The 19,585-nt window shown below is 36.6% G+C and overlaps 1 protein-coding gene across 3 annotated transcripts in view; it reads left to right on the forward strand.

Annotated features, from left to right (window-relative positions):
- UNC13B (unc-13 homolog B) overlaps positions 1-19,585 on the forward strand; it is a 224,825-nt gene that overhangs the window by 35,244 nt on the left and 169,996 nt on the right. For all 3 annotated transcript variants that reach the window (XM_079927681.1, XM_079927680.1, XM_079927679.1), the window contains exon 2: positions 18,561-18,590. In XM_079927681.1, the coding sequence (XP_079783807.1) occupies positions 18,561-18,590 (30 nt within the window). The remainder of the gene's footprint in view (positions 1-18,560; positions 18,591-19,585) is intronic.

Here is a 19,585-nt window from a genome sequence, read left to right on the forward strand (position 1 = left end):
TTTTTGCTTTTAATTGTAAGCAGTCTGGAGCCAAATGCTCTGCCTGTCCATTTTCTCTTTAGCCCTGACTTCTCGGGTTTTCGTATTGGCGGAGTCTTTTTTAATTTTTTAAAAAAATTAATTTATTTACATTTTGGCTGCGTTGGGTCTTCGTTGCTATGCGCAGGCTTTCTCTAGTTGTGGCGAGCGGGGCTACTCTTTGTTGTAGTGCGCGGGATTCTCATTGCAGTGCCTCCTCTTGTTGTGGAGTACGGGCTCTAGAGCACGTCGGCTTCAGTAGTTGTAGTGCGTGGGCTCAGTAGTTGTGACTCATGGGCTCTAGAGCACAGGCTTGGTAGTTGTGGCGCACGGGCTTAGTTGCTCCGCGGCTTGGTGGAGTCTTAAAGAGCTTGTGTTCAGTCATGATTATCTCCTTTTTTGCACCTTTTACTTTTCTCCTTGCTTTTCACACCTGTTAGTAGCATGGAATTAGATGATGAGGAATTGTGTGCTGTAGCTGTAGCTCCTCTCAGCTTTGACTATGAAAATACTACTTTGAAATTAGCTTCATATTTAGACGGATAGCAAGTTTGTTGATCAATCTGTTATTTATTTATTTTTTTTGCGGTACACGGGCCTCTCACTGTGTAGCCTCTCCCGTTGTGGAGCACAGGCTCCGGACGCGCAGGCTCAGCGGCCATGACTCCTGGGCCTAGCAGCTCCGCGGCATGTGGGATCTTCCCGGACCGGGGCACGAACCCGTGTCCCCTGCATCGGCAGACAGACTCTCAACCACTGCGCCACCAGGGAAGCCCCAATCTGTTATGTTTTAACAGTTTGTGGGAATAGTTTATAGTGTAGAGCCTTACAGTGTTTTCTTATTTTAAATATATACTTAATGTTTTTCAAACTCAAAATTCTTCAGACTTTAAAATTTAAGTTTTAATAAGTGAACAATATAATGGTGAATAAAGATTTAAAAACTTGTGAAAACCTGATAACCTCACATCTGTCCCCATCTCATTTCCTGAGGTAACTAATGTTAACAGCCCACTTGGTATGTATCTTTCCATACCTTTCTTCCTATTCACAACAACTATACAAGCATATTTACACATCTATTAGGGTGTTTTATTGTTTTTGTTTTTTTTAATAAATTTTATTTATTTATTAAAAAAATTTATTTATTTTTGGCTGCATTGGGTCTTTGTTGCCGTGCACGGGCTTCTCATTGCAGTGGCTTCCCTTGTGGAGCACAGGCTCTAGGTGTGTGGGCTTCAGTAGTTGTGACATGCGGGCTCAGTAGTTGTGGCTCACGGGTTCTAGAGTGCAGGCTCAGTAGTTGTGGCGCATGGGCTTAGTTGCTCTGCAGCATGTGGGATCTTCCTGGACCAGGGCTCGAGCCCATGTCCCCTGCATTGGCAGGCGGATTCCTAACCACTCCGCCACCGGGGAAGCCCCTCTATTAGGGTTTTTTGGTTTACTTTTTTTCTAACAGCTTGAGATATAATTCATATACCATACAGTTCATCCATTTAAAGTACAATCCAATGGTTCTTACTGGATTCACAGAGTTGTGTAGCCATCAGTACAGTCAATTCTAGAACATTATTATCACCCTCAAAAGAAACTCCTTACCCATTAGCTATCACTTCTTTCCATTTTCTCCCAACCTCTCCAGGTATAGACAACCACTAATCGACTTTCTTTCTTTACAGAATTACTTATTCTGGATTTTTCATATGAATGGAATTATACGATATATTTGTCTTTTGCGGCTGGCTTCTTTCACTTAGTGTAATGTTTCTGAGGTTTATTCAAGTTGTAGGTTTTATCATATTCTGTCCCTTTTTATGGCTGAATACTATTCCATTGTTTGGATGTATCACATTTTGTTTATTCATTCATCTGTTAATGGACATTTGGGTTGTTTCCACTTTTAGGTTATTATGAATAATGCTGCTGTGAATATCTGTATACAGTATTTGGTGTAGACTTTTAAAAAAATTGAGGTAAAATTCACATTACATACAATTAACCATTTTAACAGTTCAGTGGCATTTAGCATATTACAATGTTGTGCAATTACCACCTTTCTCTTTCAAACTAGAGAAAAACATACCATACTTACTAAGTAATCACTCCCTCTCCCTCCATCCCCTGGTAACCACTAATCTGCTTTCTGGCTCTGTGGATTTTCCAATTCTGGCTATCTCATACAAAAGGAATCACAGACTGTTGTCCATTGCGACTGGCTTCTTTCACTTAGCATGTTTTCAAGCTTCAGCCATGTAGCATATATCAGCACTTCATTCTTCTTTGTGGCTGAATAATATTCTACTGTATGGCTATACCACATTTTGTTTATACATTCATCAGTTCATGGACATTTGGGTTGTTTCCACCTTTTGGATATTGTGAATAATGCTGCTATAAACATTTGTGTGCATGTTTCTGTGAGTGCATATGTTTTCATTTCCCTCAGATATATAACTGCTCCTACAAGCCAGATGGTAAGTCTGTGTTTAATGTTTTGAGGAACTGTGAACTGATTTTCAAAGTGTACCATTGTTCATTTCCACCAGCAGTGTTATGTGGATTCCAGTTTGTCCACATCCAAGCCAACAGTTGTTGTTATTCTGTTTTTTTGCTTTTAGCCATCCTAGTGGGTGTGAAATAGTATCTCATTTGCGAATACCAATTTTGATTTACAGCTTTGTTTTTATATACATTTCTATAATGACTAATGATGTTATACATCTTTTCCATGTGTTTATTGCCTATTTATATTTCTTCTTTGGAGAAATACCTATTCAGTTCCTTTGTTCATTAAAAAATTGGGTTGTCTTTTTATTGAGTGGTAAGAATTTTTATATATTCTAGATATAAAACGCTTATCAGTTACAGGCATACCTCATGTATATACTGGTGTATCACCAATACCCTGTAGAGATACTGTGGGTTTGGTTCCAGACCACCGCAATAAAGTGAATATCACAGTAAAGTGAGTCACATGAATTTTTTGTTTCCTAGTGCATATAAAAGTTATGTTTACACTATACTGTAGTCTGTTAAGTGTGCAGTAGCATTATGTCTAAAATGTTATGTACATACCTTAATTTAAAAAGATTTTATTGCTAAAAAATGCTAACCATCATCTGAGCCTTCAGCAAGTTCTAATCTTTTTGCTGGTGGAGGGTTTGAAATATTTTGAGAATTACCAAAATGTGACACAGAGACACAAAGTGAACAAATGCTGTTGGAAAAATGGCTCCGATAGACTTGCTCGATGCAAGTTACCACAAACCTTCAATTTTAAAAAACACAAAATCTGCACAGTGCTGAGGTATGCCTGTATATGATTTGCAAATATTTTGTCATTCTATGTTTTTTCACCTTCTTAAAAGTGTCCTTTGACATGAAAAATTTTAAGTTTGAAGTCCAATTTATCTATTTTTTTGTTGTTGCTTGTACTTTAGGTGTTATAAATAAGAAACCACTGCCTAATCTAAGGTCACAAAGATTTACACCTATATTGTTTTCTTTTTTCTTTTTAAAAAACTTTTTGACTGTGCCGCACAGCATGTCGATCTTAGTTCCTCAACCAGGGATCAAACCTGTGCCCCCTGCATTGGAAGCATGGAGTCTTAACCACTGGACTGCCAGGGAAGTCCCCTACACCTATGTTGTTTTCTAAGAGTTTTTACAGTTTTAGCTTTTACAGTTAGGTCTTTGATCTCTTCTGTGTTAATTTTTGTATATGGTATGGGGTTTTTGGTTTGCTTTCACAAAGTAAAATTATATTTATACAAAGTGTATCATATTTTTACTTGACAATACATCCTGGTTATCTCTTCCAGTCAGTAGGTAGCTATGTATTATACTTTTAAAAGTCTGTGGTTAGAAGAAAGGTTTTACTTTTCCAATCTGTACACTTTCCTTCTGGGGCAGTACTTCCTATGAGTCTACCTGCAGTCACCCCTGCCTGCTGCTTTATTTCTTCAGACTCTATTCATAGTGAAACTCTAGACCAATTACTTTCAGGCTGTAGTTTGCTTTCCATTTTAATAAGGCATCCATCACTTTGAGATCAACTAATACCCTGCCTGGAATATTCAGTGATGCGTTGGCATTCATATAGTTAAATGTTGTTAGGGAGGTGTAATCTAAAACAGATCTACCCTTTCATATTAACTATTCATACTCTTTAGACTATTATGAAACTATTGTTTCAAGGTAATATTTTTGTCGATTTGTGTTAGACAATCAGCAGTTGCCTAGACACAGCAATCAGACAAGAAAAAGAAATGAAAGTTATCCAGATTGGAAGGCAAGAGGTAAAATTGTCCTTATATGCAGATGACATGATATTATATATCAAAAACCCTAAAAACTCCTCACAAAAACTACTAGAACTGATAGATGAATTCAGCAAGGTAGCAGGATACAAGATTAACATTCAGAAATTGGCTCCATTCCTTTACACCAACAGTGAAATATCAGAAAGGGAATGTAAAAAAACAGTAACTTTTAAAATTGCAACCTGCCAGGACTTCCCTGGTGATCCAGCAGTAGAGAATCTGCCTTCCAATGCAGGGGACACAGGTTCGATCCCTGGTCTGGGAACTAGGTTCCCACATGCTTCAGGGCAGCTAAGCCCACATGCCACAACTACTGAGCTTGTGTGCCTCAACTAGAGAGCCTGCGTGCTGCAAACTGCAGATCCCATGCACTCTGGAACCTGTGAGCCACAACTGCAGAGGCCACTTGCCTTGGAGCCTGTGCGCCACAACTAGAGAAGCAAAAACCTGCATGCCACAACTAGAGAGAAGCCCATGTGCTGCAACAAAGAGACCATGTGCCTCAATGAAGATCCTGCATGCTGCAACTAAGACCCGACACAGCCAAAAAAATAATAAGTAAAATAAATATTTAAAAATAAATAAATAAAAATGCAACCTGCCAGATAAACTACTTAGGAATAAACTTCACCAAGGAGACGAAAGACTTATATGCTGAGAACTATAAAACATTGACAAAGGAAACTGAAGATGATTGAAAGAAGTGGAAATATATCCCATGCTCTTGGATTGGAAGAATTAATATTGTTAAAGTGGCCATACTACCCAAAGCAATCTGCAGATTTAATGCTATCCCTATCAAATTACCGATGACCTTTTTCACAGAACTAGAACAAATAATCCTAAAATTCATGTGGAACCATAAAAGACCCAGAATTGCCAAAGTAATCCTTAGGAAGAAGAACAAACCAGGAGGCATAACCCTCCCAGACTTCAGACAATATTACAAAGCTACAGTAATCAAAACGGCATGGTATTGGCACAAAAACAGACATGTGGGTCAATGGAACAGAACAGAGAGCCCAGAAATAAACCCACACACTTACGGTCAATTAATCTTTGACAAAGGAGGCAAGAATATACAATGGAGAAAAGACAGCCTCTTTGGCAACTGGAGTTGGGAAAGTTGGACAGCCGCATGTATATCAATGAAGTTAGAACACTCCCTCACATCCTACACAAAACTAAACTCAAGATGGCTTAAAGACTTAAGAATAAGACATGACACCATAAAACTAGAAGAGAACACAGGCAAAACATTCTCTGACATAAATCATAGCAATGGTTTCTTAGGTCAGTCTCCCAAGGCCATAGAGATAAAAGCAAAAATAAACAAGTGGGATGTAATCAAATTTACAAGCTTTTACACAGCAAAGGAAACCATAAACAAAATGAAAAGATAACCTACAGAATGGGAGAAAATATTTGCAAATGATGCAACTGACAAGGGCTTAATTTCCAAAATATACAAACAGCTCATACAACTTGACAACAAAAAAATAACACCGGACTTCCCTGGTGGCGCAGTGGTTAAGAATCTGCCTTCCAATGCAGGGGACATGGGTTTGATCCCTGGTCAGGGAACTAGATCCCACATGCATGCCACAACTAAGGAGCCCACCAGCTGCAACTAAGAAGCACACGTGCTGCAACTAAATAAAAAGGAGCTGCTGAGCCGCAACTGAGGAGCCCATGAGCCACAACTAAGGAGCCCATCTGCTGCAACTAAGACCTGGTGCAACCAAAATAAATAAATAAAATTTAAAAAAAACACAATCGAAAAGTGGCCAGAAGGCCTAAAGAGACATTTCTCCAAAGAAGACCTACAGATGGCCAGTAACCACATGAAAAGATGCTTAACATTGCTAGTTATTAGAGAAATGCAAATCAAAACTACAGTGAGGTATCACGTCACACTGGTCAGAATGGCCATCATTAAACAGTCTACAAATAACAAATGCTGGAGAGGGTGTGGAGAAAAGGGAACCTGGTGGGAATGTAAATTGGTGCAGTCACTATGGAAAACAGTATGGAGGTTCCTTAAAAATCTAAAAACAGAGTTGCCAGGGGACTTCCCTGGTGGTCCAGCGGTTAAGACTCTGCGCTCCCAATGCAGGGGACCCTAGTATCCCACATGCCTCAACTAAAGATCCTGCACGCCACAGTGAAGATCCCACACGCGGCAACTAAGACCCAGCACAGCCAAATAAATAAATTAATTAAAAAAATAGAGTTGCCGTATGATCCTGCAATCCCACTCCTGGGCATATATCTGGAGAAAACTATAATTCAAAAAGATACATGTAATAGCTGATTCACTTTGCTGTACAGCAGAAACTAACACAACATTGTAAAGCAACCATACTCGAATAAAAATTATTAAAAAAAAGATACATGCATCCGTATGTTCCTAGCAGCACTATTTACAATAGCCAAGACATGGAAACAACCTAAATGTCCATCAACAGATGAATGGATAAAGAAGGTGTGGTACATATACACAATGCAATATTACTCAGCCATAAAAAAGAATGAAATAGGGCTTCCCTGGTGGTGCAGTGGTTGAGAGTCTGCCTGCCGATGCAGGGGACACGGGTTCGTGCCCCGGTCTGGGAAGATCCCACATGCTGCGGAGCAGCTGGGCCCGTGAGCCATGGCCGCTGAGCCTGCGCATCTGGAGGCTGTGCTCTGCAATGGGAGAGGCCACAACAGTGAGAGGCCCGCGTACCACCAAAAAAAAAAAAAAAAAAAAAAAAAGAATGAAATAATGCCATTTGCAGCATCATGGATGGACCTAGAGATTATCATAGTAAGTGAAGTAAATCAGAGAAAGACAAATACCATGTGATATCACTTATATGTGGAATCTGAAATATGATACAAATGAACTTATTTACAAAATAGGAACAGACTCACAGACATAGGAAACAAATTTATGGTTACCAAAGGGGAAAGGGAGGGAGGGATAAATTAGGAGTTTGGGATTAGCAGATACAAACTACTATATATAAAACTGATAAGCAACAAGGTCCTCTTGTATAGCACAGGGAACTATATTCAATATCTTGTAATAACCTACAATGAAAAAGAATATATATATTTAACTGAACACTTTGCTGTGCACCAGAAACTAACACAATATTGTAAATCAACTATACTTCAATTAAAAAAAAAGAAAAAGAGCATCTGGGGTAAGAGTTTACTTCACTGCCAGCTAGAGAGGGTTAGGAGCAAACAATCTAAATAAAACAAGATGAGTTCTCCGCTTACCAGGCTTCTTAAGCTGTTCTGACCAATTCTTTTCTCCAAAATATACCAGCAATTTTAAGTAAACTCAAACCAATTAAAAAATAAAAACAGGTGCCAACACTGAGATGACACAAGGGTTGGAATTATATAACAAGGATTTAAAAACAGCCATCATAAAGATGCTTCAGTGAATAATTATGAACACATTTGTAACTGAACTAAATAAATGAAAAGCTGGAAACTCTTGGCAAAGAAATAAAGGATATAAAGAAGAACCAATTGTCAATTTTAGAACTAAAAAAATACAGTAACCAAAATTTAAAAACTCAATGGATGAGCTTAATAGCAGAATGGAGAGGACAAAGATTCAGTGAACACAAAGATGGGACAATAGAAATTACCCAGTTTGAACAAGAGAGAAAATAGATTGGAGAGAGAAATTAGATGAAGACAACCTCAGAGACCTGTGGAATTATAATAAAAGATCTGACATTCATGTCATAAGAATTCCAGGAGAGGAAAAAGAGAATGGAGATAAAAAAGTATCCCGAGAAATAATGACTGAAAGTTTCTCAAATTTGGCAAGAGGTATAAATCTACAGATGTAAGAAGCTGAGCAGACTCCAAACAGGTAAACCCAAAGTAATCCACACCAAGACACATCATAATCAAACTTCTATACACTAAAGACAAGGAAAAATATTGAAAGCAACAAGAGAGAAATTAGACCTTACCGATATAGGAGAAAAACAATTTGAATGACCATGGATAGCTCATCAGAAACCATGGAGAACAGAAGGAAGTGACACAGCATCTTTCAAAGGCTGAAAGAAAAGGACAGTCAGCTCAAAATTCTCTACCCAGTGAAAATATCTTTCAGGAATAAAGGAGAAATCAGTATTTCTTAGATGAAGGAAAAATAATAGACTACCCTAATGGCTTAAGGGTACCTACTGCTTGGGCCGCAGACGCTACAGGCCGAAGATGAGGCAGGTCCCTGAGCCTCCCCGAACCTTTCTACAAAGAGGTCTCTGTCACAGAGGGCGGCTGAGAGGACTGAGGGGGACCTCAGAGCGTGTGCAGAGCGCATGCATCTGGCCCCAGGTGGGCGCTGAATCAATGGCGGATGTTAGTCGAAAAAAGCTGATAACGACTCAACAGTAGGGAATTGAACCTTTTTTTTTTAAATGAAAAAAAATCATTGATTTTCGTCCCCAAATCATATATTGAATGCCTACTGTAATGCGATGCACTATTTTAGGTTCTTGGGACACAACAGAGAACAAGACAGGAAGATCCCTGTTTCTTTTGGAATGTACATTCTAGTAGGGCGTGAGACGGAAGTACAGATGAAGAATAAATGAATTTAATAGTTATGTTAGAGAGTGGTGAATGCTATGAGGAAAAAGTAGAGCATGGGAATGGGGGATGACATTAGATAGAAATGCCACTGGAACAAATTGAGGAGTGAAATGGGGCAAAGCCATGAAGGAGGCAAGGGAGTGAGCCATGTGGCTATCTGGAGGAAGAGTATTTCCAGCATGTGAAAAAGCTAGGAGGGAGGCCCAGAGCCAGGAGGGAAAGAGCTAGGAGGCCTGTGTGGTGGAAGAGACTGGTCAGGGGAGACTGGTAGGACATGAGGTCAGAGTGGCGGGAGGAAGTAGTGGTACAGATCAGGTTGGGCCTTACACGGCTGTAAAGACTTTGGCTTTACTCTGAGTGAAACAGGAACCTTTGCAAGGTTTTGAGCAGAGGAATGATGTGTTTTGGATAGTTTTTAATAGGGTCATTCAGGCCGCTGTAGAGACTAGATTGGGAGGGAAACAGGGACACCTGTTACTAATAGATCAGGTAATGAACATCACTCAGCCATCAAAAAGGCTGACTTCAAAGTTGATGATGACAGCCACTGTGGACGTGCTCACATTTTCTTGCTGAGCCTGGTGAATATGCCAGGCTGTAGGGAGGGCCTACAGGTATCATCTCCTTTAATCTCAGGAAAACCTGCAGAGGGCAGTGATATCGCTGACCCCGAGGCTCAGGCCTGTCAGAGATGACTGCTCAATAAATACTTGCTACTTAAGTCTTTTATTTATTTATTTATTTATGTAAAATAAACGTAACAAAATTTTAAAAAAGAAGGACTTAAGGAAGTTCTTGGAACAGAAAGGAAGTGATAGAAGAAGAAATCATGGAACATCAGAAAGAATAATGGAAAGAGAAAAAATATGGGTAAATACAGTAGACTTTCCTTTCCTTGAGCTTCTAAATTATGTTTGACAATTGAAGTACTGTCCTAGTGGCTCTCATCTTTGTAGAGGAATTACTTAAGTTGGTTATATTATAAATGGAGTAAGAGTAAAAGGGACTTAAAGAAAGACGGCTTCTGTACTTCCTTGAACTGGTAAAATGCTGACCTCTATAGACTGTGATGTTATATATGTAAAGTATAATACCTAGAGTAACCATTAAAAGCTATACAAAGTGATACACTAAAAATACTGTAGATAAATCAATTTGCAGTTCTTTTTTTAAAAATTGAGGTATAATTAATATATAACATATTAGTTTCAGGTGTACAACATATTTGTATACATTGCAATACGATCACCACAGTAAGTGTAGTTACCATCCATCACCATCCAAAGTTGTAAAAATATTTTTTTCTTGTGATGAGACCTTTTAAGATTTACTCTTTTGGCAACTTTCACATATATACTACAATGTTATTGACTATAGTAATCATGCTGTACATCACATCTTATGACTTATTTATTTTATGATGGGAAGTTTGTACCTCTTGACCCCCTTCATAAATTTTATGCCTCCCCAACCACCATTCTGTTGTCTGTATCTGTGGTTTTGTTTTGTCTGTTCATTTCTTTTGCTTTTTATGTTCCACATATAAGTGAAATCATATGTATTTGTCTTTCTCTGACTTATTTCACTTAGCATAACATCTTCAAGGTCCATCCATGTCGCAAATAGCAAGATTTTATTATTCTTATGACTGAGTAGTATTCCATTGTGTGTGTGTGTGTATGCACACACCACATCTTCTTTATTCATCCATCGATAGACACTTAGGTTGTTTCCATATGTTTGCTATTGTAAATAGTGCTGCGATAAATATAGTGGTGCATATATTTGTCAAATTAGTGTTTTCGTTTTCCTTGGATAAATACACAGAAGTGAAATTGCTGGATCATATGGTAATTCTAATTTTAAGTTTTTGAGGAGCCTCCATACTGTTTTCCACAGTGGCTGCACCAATTTACATTCCCATCAGTAATGCACGAGTGTTCCCTTTTCTCCACATCCTCACCCACACTTGTGGTTTCTTGTCGTTTTGCCAATAGCCATTCTAACAGGTGTGAGGTGATATCTCATTGTGGTTTTGATTTGCGTTTCCCTGATGATTAGCAAAATACAGTTCTTGAAAAATGTTCAAGTAACCTACAGGAAGGCAGGAAAAAGAACACAGAAAAAAAAAAAACCCACTGAGAACAAAACACCCCACAAAATAGCAGACTTAAGCCCTAACATTTAAAAAATTACATACAGTATAAATAGTCTACATACCAATTAAAAGACAGAGTTTGGTAGAGCAGATATAAAAGCATAACCCAATTATATGATTGATACATGCAACTTGGATACACCTCAAGGGCCTTATGCTGAGTGGGAAAAAAACAATCTCAAGAGATCACATTTTGTATGAATCTGTTTATATAACATTCTCAAAATGACAAAATTATTGAGATGAAGAACAAATTAGTGGTTACCGGGGATTAGGGATATTGAGGGGAGGCGGTAGGTATAACTCTAAAGATCTTTGTGGTGATGGAGTAGTTCTATATCTTGATTGCACTGGTTCTTACATGGATCTACACGTGTGATAAATGGCATAGAACCATACACATTGTACCAATGTCACTTTCCTTGTTTTGTTATGTAAGATTTAACTACTAGGGGGAACTGGGTGAAGGTTACATGGGACCTCTCTGTATTATTTTTGCAACTGTCTGTTGCACATCTATAATTATTTCAAAATAAAAAGTCGAAAAACCTATAGCAAATATCATATTCAATACTGAAACCTTAAAAATATTCCCTTTAAAATCAGAAAAAAATCAAGGATGCCAGCTATCATTATTTACATTCAAAAGTTTATTGGTAGGCCTAGCCCATGCAATAATATCAGACAAACAAAATATTTTAGGTTTAAAAAGAGAGAAAAAAATATAATTTTAGATAATATGATTTTCTACATAGGGAACTGGAGAATCAAGGCATAAATAATAGAATTGAGTTTAGCAGAATTATTAGATACAAGATCAATTTTCAAAAGTCAGCTGCATTTCTATGCAATAAAAATACCATTTATAATAGCAAAAAAGAGTGCCATAGAGAAATCTAACAAAAGATATATGGGACCATTTTGTGGAAAATTATAAAACAAGATATTAAAGGAGAAAATAAATGGGGAGACATGCTATTTTCAAGTATAGGAAACCTAAATATTTTAAAAACATACAGTCTCTTCATTTGTAGATTTAAATGTAGTTCTGATCAGAGTCGCAACATTAATTTTTGGGAACTTGCCAATCTGATTCTAAAACTTAAAAAGATTTGGTTATCATCTGAAAACCCATGTATATAATAGCCACATTAAAAAATCAAAGAGAAAAAAACCTTGTTATTTCAACTGATGCAGAAAAGAGTAGTCAAGGCACTGATGAACTAGGCAGGCGTCTCTTGCCTGGGTATCAAGATTTTAAAAATAACATTCTAGTTATAGAGTATTTGATATTTAAATGTGCACACATTATGACCAGTAAAGAAAAATAAAATGGATGTCAAATTTAGTACAGTATTCTAAGGTTAAAGTAGTGACAGCTGAAGCAGTCTTTGTTACTCTCTAGGTATTAATATCCAAATTCAGAATAAATTAGTAAAACTAGGCTACCAGGATTCTGAGGATTTTATTTTGCAAGTAACACCAAACACAATTTGATGTTTCTTTAAAAGTGAATTGTGCCGGAATTTTACTGAAATCTGGTGCATGTAATATGATCATCAAAACATTGTAATTTATGAAAATAGTTAATTTAAAAATGGTAACTGGAATATTTTATGTTTCAGTGTCCTTTCACATCATTTCTTTTACCTCCTCTTCCCCTCATTTTACAGAAACTGGATTGACAAAAATCTTCATTTTCCAGAACAGACAGAATTTTCATTTCTATCTGAAAACCTTGAGGCCTAAGGTAGTTATGCTTTTTGTCTAAGGGCCCATGTAATGAAGTGTCAGAACCAAGTCTACAATCAAGACCTCCTTGTTCCTAGGCATTAGCAGCTGCAGCTTTTGCTCCACTCCCATGGGCTTAACGTAGCTTTTTAAAAGTTATCATTGAAATATTGGAATACACTCAGTTTTTAGATGGTATATCTTCATAATGACAAATACTTAGAAAAACATTTTCCTCTATGATTTCTCTCAAGGGCCTGTGTTTATTACTCAAGGGCTAGAGAAGACCCTGAATTAGCAATGATTCCATCCAATTCCAAAAAGATACTTATTGAGCAAACACCATGTAATTAGTCCATTTAAATAGAGCAAATAAACCTAAGACAAATTAGTAAAAGCAGACTTTTGTAGATATAAAATAGGAAAATAACTAATAAAACAAATTTAATGAGAACAACATTGGTAATAAAAGCATTTTTATTAGGAGATGATCTTAACCTGCATGGATTTCCCCTTGATATGCACAGTGTTTTGTGGATGTACCTGCATTTTTCTGGAGAGCAGGTGTGTAGCTTTTGTTAAATTATCAAAGGAGTCTGTAATTTTAAAGGTTAAGACTTTATTGTAACACAGTGATGGGAGGGAAGGCATATTGGTGCAGTTTCGTTGAGGAGTAGGTGATGATAAAAAAGATGGGCTATGCCTGGGAAAAACTGAAAAGGAACAAAATGTATCTTCTTCATTTCTGGACTCTCCTGGTATCCTCTGTCCTCCCTTATGCTGTCTTTCCAAAGCAGGAGATTTAGAAAGATTTATTCTTGAAGAAATTAAATAGGAAAAGTTCTGGATTTAGGATACCACAATACCCTTGTTTTAGCCTTTTGCCTGACTAGCCCCCAGGACCTGGCACTCAAACTCTTAGAGATTTTGTGGGGCTAATGGGTTTTGCCTCTCATTGGACTGAAATACTGCTCTGTACCTTTTTCTCATGTTGTTCCTTCTTCTCTTTGCCTATCTATGTTTTATCCATTTCCTTAATCCCAGTTCTACTTCTATCTATTTGATAACAGCTTTGGTTATTAATCCCAACCTTACTCATCTGTCCTTTCTCTTTGGCATATTTTATCTTAACATTACATTTTGGTTTCTAAGTTGACAGTGAATTATATGATTAGCTCTTTTCCTCCATGTGCTTGCATTGTTTTTGCTGTCTCTCTCACCTTCCTTAGGGTAGTGACTATGTTTTTTTCTTTTTCTTCTCCTCCTCCAGCTGCCTCCATGGTGGCATTCTGGTGGAATGGAAAGAACTAGACTTAGAGTCAGACGACCTGAATCCTTTATCTAGTGCCATTATTTAATCCATGTGATGTTCCCAGTTGATTCTTAATGTGACCCAGCCACACAACCTCTCTGAGCTCAAGTTTCTTCTTACCTGTAAAATGGAGATAAAAAGGAAAATTGACATAAAACCCCAATATCCAAGAATAGGAATGGTCCATTTTGGTGTTCTCACATTGCTGGATGTAAACTGTTGTCCTTTAGAACTCCACTGCCTTAGACATTCATGCTCTTCTACTGGAATCCCAACTTCTCTGCAACTTTCTCTAACCAGCTCTGCAACTTCGTTTCAGTCCCTCAAGATTCAAGTTGGGAGCATGTGATTGCTACACCTAGGTCTTTTGCCTTTGGCTTTTGCAGTGAGTCGTAGGGTTCTGCTTCCCGTCTCTCGGGATTTCTTCAGAAGAGGAAGAGTATTTTGGTACTAGGGAGCCCAAAGGGCAATTAGCCACCTCATCCATTTAATGCAGTTTTTCCTTCTTGTTTAACACCATTTTATACATAGTCGTTTTAATCTATAATTCCCTAATGACATGATGTTGAACATCTTTTCATATGGTTACTTGCCATCATTGTATCTTCTTTGGTAAGGTGTCTGTTAAAGTCTTTTGCCCATTTTAAAATCAGGTTGTGTGTTGTCTTCCTGTTGAGTTTTAAGGGTTCTGTGTATATTTTGGATAGCAGTCCTTTATCAGATGAGTCTTTTGCAAATATTTCTTCTAGTATGTGGCTTGTTTCCTCATTCTCTTGACATTGTCTTTCACAGAGCAGAAGTTTTTAATTTTAATGAAGTCCAGCTTATCAGTTATTTCTTTCATGAATTATTCCTCTTGTATCTAAAAGACCATCACATGCCCTAGGTCATCTGTTTTCTCCTATGTTATTTTCTAGGAGTTTTATAGTTTTATGTTTTACATTTAGGTCTATGATCCATTTGGAGTTAATTTCTGTGAAGTCTTTGTCTAGATTCATTTTTTTTACATGTAAATGTCCATTTCTCCTAGCCCCATTTATTGAAAAGACTATCATTGCTACTACCATTGTATTGCCTTTGCTTCTTTGTCAAAGATCAGTTGACTACATTTACATGGATCTATTTCTAGCTCTCTATTCTGTTCCATTGATCTGTTTGTCTGTTCTTTTCCTAATACTATACTGTCTTGATTACTATTAACTTTACAGTAAGTCTTAAAGTTGGTTAGTGTCAGTCCTCCAACTTTGTTCTTTTACTTCAGTATTGAGTTGGCTGTTCTGGGTCTTTATCCTCTCCATATACACTTTAGAATCAGTTTGTCTGTATCCACAAAGTAACTTGCTAGGATGTTGATTAGGATTGCATTGAACTTAAAGATAAAGTTGAGAAGAACTGACATCTTGACAATATTGAGTCTTCCTATCCATGAACATGGAATATCTATTTCATTCTTTGATAGCTTTCATCAGTTTTGTAGTTTTCTTCATAGAGATCTTATACATATTTTGTTAGATTTATACCTATTTGTTAGATTTATATAAATGGTAATGTGTTTTTAACTTCAAATTTCACTTGTTCATTGTTTATATATAGGAAAGTGATTGACTTTTGTACAGTAACCTTGTATTTTGCAACCGTGCCATGATTGCTTATTTAGTTCCAGAAGCTTTTTGGTTGATTCTCTTAGATTTTCTACATAAATGATCATATAATCTACTCAACATAGAGGACCATGTCATATGCAAGAATAAAAAATTTTTTAAAGAAAAAAGTATAGAGAATAATATATTACATAATCATGTACTCACCAGCTAGATTTAACATGTTAATGTTTTTCATATTAGTTAAGGTTAAAAAAATAGTATATTATGGATAAAGTTGAAGCATCCTTTACAGTCTCAATCCCTTCTCTCCCAAGATATAATCACTCTCAAAGTTGGTATGCAGTTTTTCCTTTCATGATTTTTATTCTAAAACTTGTATATCTATCCATCCATCCATTCACCCATCATACAGAGATATTCATTCCCTTATATTTTCTTCGGAAAATTCTAAAGCTTTGCTTGTCACATTTAGATAATTTAACATTTAATCAATCCCCTAATCTTTTGCTATTATAAACATTGCTTCAACTTATTAACTGGTATAAACTTCTTTCTGTACCTGTGGAATCTATCTATAGAGTAAATTTCTAAGTGTGGGATTGCTGCTAGGAGTTTTGATCTTTGACCAATAAATATTGTCATGTAAACACGACCATAGTTGAGATACAGACAGTTTCATCACCCCAAAATGTTTCCTTGAGTTTCTTTGTACTGCTGTACTTTCTATTATGGTTTTGCTTTTTCTAGCATGTTATGTAAATGGAGTCATAGAGCATGTAGTCTTGTGTCTAGCTTTTTCACTTAGCAAAATTTGCTTCTCAGATTCATTTTTTGTTGTGTGTATCAGTAACTCTTTCATTTGTATTGCTGAGTAGTATACTATTGTATAGATATGCCACAATTTGTTTATCAGGACATTTGGGTTCTTTCTAGGTTTTTGGCTGTTATCAATAATGTTCTTATGAACATTCATGTACAAGTATTTGTGTGGACATAAATTTTCATTCCTCTGGGGTAAATACTTAGAAGACTAATTGCTGGAATATGTGATAAATATGTTTAACTTTGTAAGAAACTTCTAAGCTGTTTCCCAAAATGATTGTTTCATTTTGTGTTCTCATCAGCAATATATGAGAGTTCTAGTTGGTCCACATCCTCATTAATGCTTGGTTCTGTCAGATTTGTAAATTTTAGATCATCTAGTGGGTATATAGTGCTATCTCATTATGTTTTTAATTAACATTTCCTTGATGAATAATGATATTGAGCTTCTTTTCATGTGCTTATTTGCCACCTGTGTATCTTTTTTTGGTGAAGTGTCTGTTCAAATCTTCTGTCCAATTTTAAAAATATGGGTTCTTTGCTTTCTTAATATTGAGTTTTGAGATTTTTTTTATAGTCCTTTATCAGTCTTATCAGATACATTTTGCAAATATTTCCTCTTGGTCTATAACTTTTTAACAGAGTCTTTTGAGGAATACATGTTTTAACTTCTGAAAAAGTCTAGTTTATCAATTTTTTTCTTTTAAACTTCATGCTTTTTGTATCCAGTTTAAGAAATCTTTGCCTAATCGCCCAAGGCCAGTAAGATTTTCTCCTATGTTTTCTTCTAGATGTTTTATAGTTTTAGCTCTTACATTTAGTTCTATTAAACTAAATGTAATTTAGTTTGATAGGGATTGCATTAAATCTGTAGATTGTTTTGGGTAGTATGGCCATTTTAACAATATTAATTCTTCCAATCCAAAAGCATGGGATATCTTTCCATTTCTTTAAATCTTCTTCAATTTCCTTTATCAATGTTTTATAGTACTTGGTGTATAAGTCTTTCACCTCCTTGGTGAGGTTTATTCTTAAGTATTTTTTGATGTGATTTTAAAAGGGATTGTTTTTTTTACTTTCCCTTTCTGATATTTCATTGTTAGTGTAAAGAAATGCAACTAATTTCTGTATGTTAATCTTGTATCCTGCTACCCTGCTGAATTCATTTATCAGTTCTAATAGTTTTTGTGTGGAGTCTTTAGGGTTTTCAGTATATATTTAGTATCATGTCATCTGCATATAATGACAATTTTACCTCTTCTCTTCCAGTTTGGATACCTTTAATTTGGACAGGAACTCTTCCTGATATCTGCTTATTCCCAGAAAGAAGTTACTTCTCACTCTTGTTTAAAACCTGTTGTCCTGGGCTTCCCTGGTGGCGCAGTGGTTGAGAGTCTGCCTGCCGATGCAGGGGACACGGGTTCGTGCGCCGGTCCGGGAAGATCCCACATACCTCGGAGCGGCTGGGCCCATGGGCCATGGCCGCTGGACCTTCGAGTCCGGAGCCTGTGCTCCGCAACGGGAGGGGCCGCGGCGGTGAGAGGCCCGCGCACCGCAAAAAAAACAAAAACAAAAAATAACTGTTGTCCAGATCTGGCCTGTTAAGGTCTTCTTTTGGCATGAGTGGAATGAGGAAGTTCCTATGATGGGTTTTAAATAAGGAACATAAATAATTTAAACCTTAGAAAGTTATCTGACATGAAATTGGGTGCCGTAGGAGTAATTTAGTTCCCTCTACCTCTTTGTCAGGAAGCTGTAAGAGATTTCTGCATGGAGTGAGATTAGATTGGATGACTTTTAAGGGCCCTTCTAACTCTCTGCATTCAAGCTTTGATCAGAAGTCCCAGCTTCTTTTCTCTAATGACTTAGACTTAAAAATCTAGTCCTAACTCTAGTGGCACATAGTAGTTACTCAATAAATGCTGGTTAAATAAATTAACTTGCAAGAATTCTTCACGGTGTCCTTTTTTTCTCTCTTGCAGTTAAAAGAGCCAAGTTCCAGGGTTCACCAGGTAAGGCCAGCCTTTAATTATTATGTTCTTCTCCCCATACTTGCTGTGATTTAAAAACATTCTTTCAAAAAATCATTAATTTCATTTGATTCATTGATTAAATTAGTTAAATTCACTAAGTTCATTAAATTAATTAAAAATATGGGAAGAGATTGGTCAAGGGGGTACAAAGTTTAAGTTATGCAAAATGAATTATTTCTGGAGAGCTAATGTACAGCAATGTGTCTATGGTTAACAAGTATTGTATACTTGAAATTTGCTAAGAGGGTAGGTCTTAAGCGTTCTCAACACACACACGCGCACACACACACACACAGAAAATGCTAATTATGAGGTGGTGAGGAATGTGAATTAGCTTGATTGTGGTGATTATTTCACACTGTATACATATATAAAATCAAGTTGTACACCTTAAATATATACAATTTTTAATTGCCAGTTACACTTCAAAAAGTGGAAAAAAAACAGTGCTGTCGTAAAACATTAAAGAAATCTATATCAATCCGGTGAAAAGTTAGTCTCCTTACCTCTTGGCCAACTCAATTCTGCTTCTCAAAAGTAACTATTTTGAGGCTTTTATATACCTTTTCAGAGTTTTACTGTGTATGTGCATGTATACACTAATGGATCAGCTACACATGTCTTTGTGCAACCTGCTTTTTTTCCAACAACATACCATGAAAGTCTTTTCTTGTGTATATGTGTGTATACATATATCTGGTTCTTTCTTTCAAAGAGTTGTACACACACTACTATATTTAAAACAGATAACCAACAAGAACCTACTGTAAAAAAAAAAGTGTCCAGAATTTTGTTGTACTCTAGGTCCCTTATTGAATATTCAGGTCATTTCAATTTTTTTGCTATTATAAGCAATAAATGTTCTTGTGCATTTAACATTGCCTGCTTTTGAAAATGTATCTGTATGCTAGAGTCTAGAAGTAGAGAATTGTTGGGCCAAAGGTACGTATTTTAAACAAATTTGGTAGCTGCTG

This window comes from Stenella coeruleoalba (assembly GCF_951394435.1).
Source record: "Stenella coeruleoalba genome assembly, chromosome: 7".
NCBI lineage: Eukaryota > Metazoa > Chordata > Mammalia > Artiodactyla > Delphinidae > Stenella > Stenella coeruleoalba.